Raw genomic sequence first — 2,897 nt, forward strand, 5'->3', positions numbered from 1 at the left:
AAATAATTTAATTTTAAGATTAAAAATATTTAATAAAATTGAATAATATATCAATCTTCATTGAAATGATTGATAAATAATAAAAAAAAAAATTTTTGATCAAAAATATTGATTTTTTGGCCAAAAACAAAAAAAAACTTAAAGAATTTAAAGTTAAATAAGATTTACTTACTTAAAACTAAATTGAATCGAACCAAATCGAAAGGGAAGGAAAAGGAAGAGAAGAGTTGAACGGATCAATACACAAGAAGGTAGACAAGAGTGAAAGGGAAGGGGAAATCGAAAGCGCCCATTACATTACATATCGTATTACCTTGTGCATAGGAGTACCCCAGAAATCATTGTAAAAAACATTTTTTAAAGGTGTATGAGGCCTGAGATCACGATTATCTTTTATCGCTGAAATATCATCAAAAACGAAGCCGCAATTAAGGCTATTTAAATAAACAGCGAATGCGCTTATGGCGACAATCGCCGCGAGTGCTCCCCGCGCAGGCACTCCCATCACAAATAAGACATTGATCGGCCGTTTTTTTCTCGCGATTTTCAATTTAGATTCTACTGAACAAGCTCTTATGCTTGCTTCACAAACACTTAATCCTTCTGTTTTTTTTTTTTAACTATTTATGCTAACTATCTATCTAGCTATTTTGTCTGTCGAGCCGAGACTTTAACCCCGCGATGTCCAGAAATGATGCAGGAAATTCATCTCTAGGCACGTAGACATTGGTATGCTCCTCTTCAAACACATTATGACACCTATGTATCCAATGTCGGCGAATATAAGCGCGCTTTCTTGTAGACCGATCCCCAGAATTCAATGAACGACATGTCAATAAATAGGTATATATTGTTTTAGAAAAAACTAAATGATATAGAATAAATCAGAATTGATGATTACTGTGTGCGCGTATTAAAATCAACTGTCAAACGATAGATGTGTATACGATTGTACAGTAATGCACGCTACGTATCGTGAAACGAATAACGCAAGTACGATATTACGACAGCGACGACGCGGATTTACTTTGGAAAGAACACGCATGCGCAGTATAAGATTAAGCGCGAAATATACATAACTTTACCAATATGTAATTCAAAATATTCCATTTTAAAAGTATAATTAGTATTTTTGGAATATTTCTAACAAAGCTTAAAATATAAGTAGTAAGTATCATAAATAATACATTAGTATTAGTATACATTTATGAATTAATTTTTTTTATTTTTTTTTAATTTATAAATTTCTGTTTATGTTATACTGTTCTTATCATTGGTAACAGTGATAAAATATAAACGCCATTTTTAAAATATTTATTATAGTGTAAAAATTTAAGATGAAATTTCTTTAAAAAAATAATTTTTTATAATTTCATAATCTATTTATAAAGATAAATTAATTTATGTATCATATATATCATATCATATATATATTTATATATTTTATATTCTATAACTTTGTTAGGAATATATCATAATATTATGAAAATATAAAAAATAAAAATCTTATTTTATAATTTATACGCTATTAAATTACTGAAATTTCGAATATTAATTTATGTATTTTCTGTATAGAATAGAATGAAATAATTATTTTTATTTCAATTTTTTATTTTTTAACAATAATTCAGTTTAAATTATACAATAATAATATTATAATAAATAGAAACAAAGAATACATTATTTAAACATTTAAAACAAATCAACCGCGTATAGTTGGAATTGGCCAATAGAAATACTGTATTGTGTTCAAACTATGGTGGGAGAAGCATCATAGACGATTCGTTGGACGACAGTCGAAGTAAGCATGCCCTGAGCTCCGTTTGTGGTGATATTTATGCTATTTAAAATAATTTATTGATAATTTTTACAATCAATGAAGTGATTATTATTCGCGAAATTAACGTGATTAATTTTCACAATAACTCATCATTCAATAACTTTTCAACATAGGAAAGAAGAAATATTTCTACAAAATTAAGTAGCGTCCTTTCTGAATCTTCCGAAAAGTGTAAGTATTTACAACTTTTTTCTTTATTTGCTATTTGCACGATTCGTACAGTGAAAGATACATTGAACTGAATCGTGAATATAATGAGTTCGTGAAAACAGTATAAAAAAAGAAAAAAAATTATCTATAATTTTTTTGTTTATATTAATATATAAATGAAATACATCTGTGTAACAAAAATTATTGAAATATTAAAAATATTTAATGAAATATAAAATAATATATTTTTTATATTTATATATATTATAAATAAAGAAATAATTGAATAGAAAGATAATTTTTATTAAAAATAATCTTAAATAATAAATATATTCTAGAAATAATATATTTACATATTAAAATAAAAAGAAATAGATATTCTAAGGTAACTGTATATGAATTTTTTGTATCTACGGAAGAGAAAGTTTAACCTATTTCTTTCGGAACTGCGCGACAGTGGAACACAATATAAAGGGGCTGCAATATAGGGGAGAATAAATGCGAACAAAAAAAATCGTTTTACATTTTGACCAGTAAAATTCGATTGAATTTTTCTGTGAATTCATAGTTTTAATATTATTATCTATTACATTATATTCTCTTATGAACTAATATGTTTATTATTTAAATCAATGATAGATATATTATAATAATTTAAAGAAAAAATAAATAATTCTTATTGCAAAATTTATATGAAGAATTAAATAAGTATTGTTCTTATTTTTAATTTTTAAAATTAATGCTTTCTTTTTTTATCTTGCTTTATTTTTATTTAATTGATAATTGAAATAATTATAATAAATATATTTATTATTTTTTGATGACATTAAATATTTTATAATTTTGTAAAAAATAAATGATAATACAAATTATTAAAATTGTATTAATATTATTAATATTTATTAAT

The 2,897-nt window shown here is 24.4% G+C and overlaps 2 protein-coding genes across 2 annotated transcripts in view; one reads left to right on the forward strand and one right to left on the reverse strand.

Moving 5' to 3' along the window:
- Window positions 1-505, reverse strand: part of LOC102675825 (protein O-mannosyl-transferase Tmtc3) — a 5,419-nt gene extending 4,914 nt beyond the window's left edge. Inside the window, exon 1 of the mRNA XM_006616167.2 lies at window positions 314-505. Within this exon, the coding sequence (XP_006616230.1) occupies window positions 314-505 (192 nt within the window). The remainder of the gene's footprint in view (window positions 1-313) is intronic.
- Window positions 506-1,757: 1,252 nt separating this feature from the next.
- The window catches only part of LOC102676048 (neurotactin-like), a gene marked incomplete at its 3' end in the record, with an annotated part of 5,306 nt that continues 4,166 nt past the window's right edge, over window positions 1,758-2,897 (forward strand). The window contains 1 exon segment of the mRNA XM_031510670.1: window positions 1,758-2,011.

This window comes from Apis dorsata, unplaced genomic scaffold (genome assembly GCF_000469605.1).
Source record: "Apis dorsata unplaced genomic scaffold, Apis dorsata 1.3 scaffold_251, whole genome shotgun sequence".
Classification (NCBI taxonomy): Eukaryota; Metazoa; Arthropoda; class Insecta; order Hymenoptera; family Apidae; genus Apis; species Apis dorsata.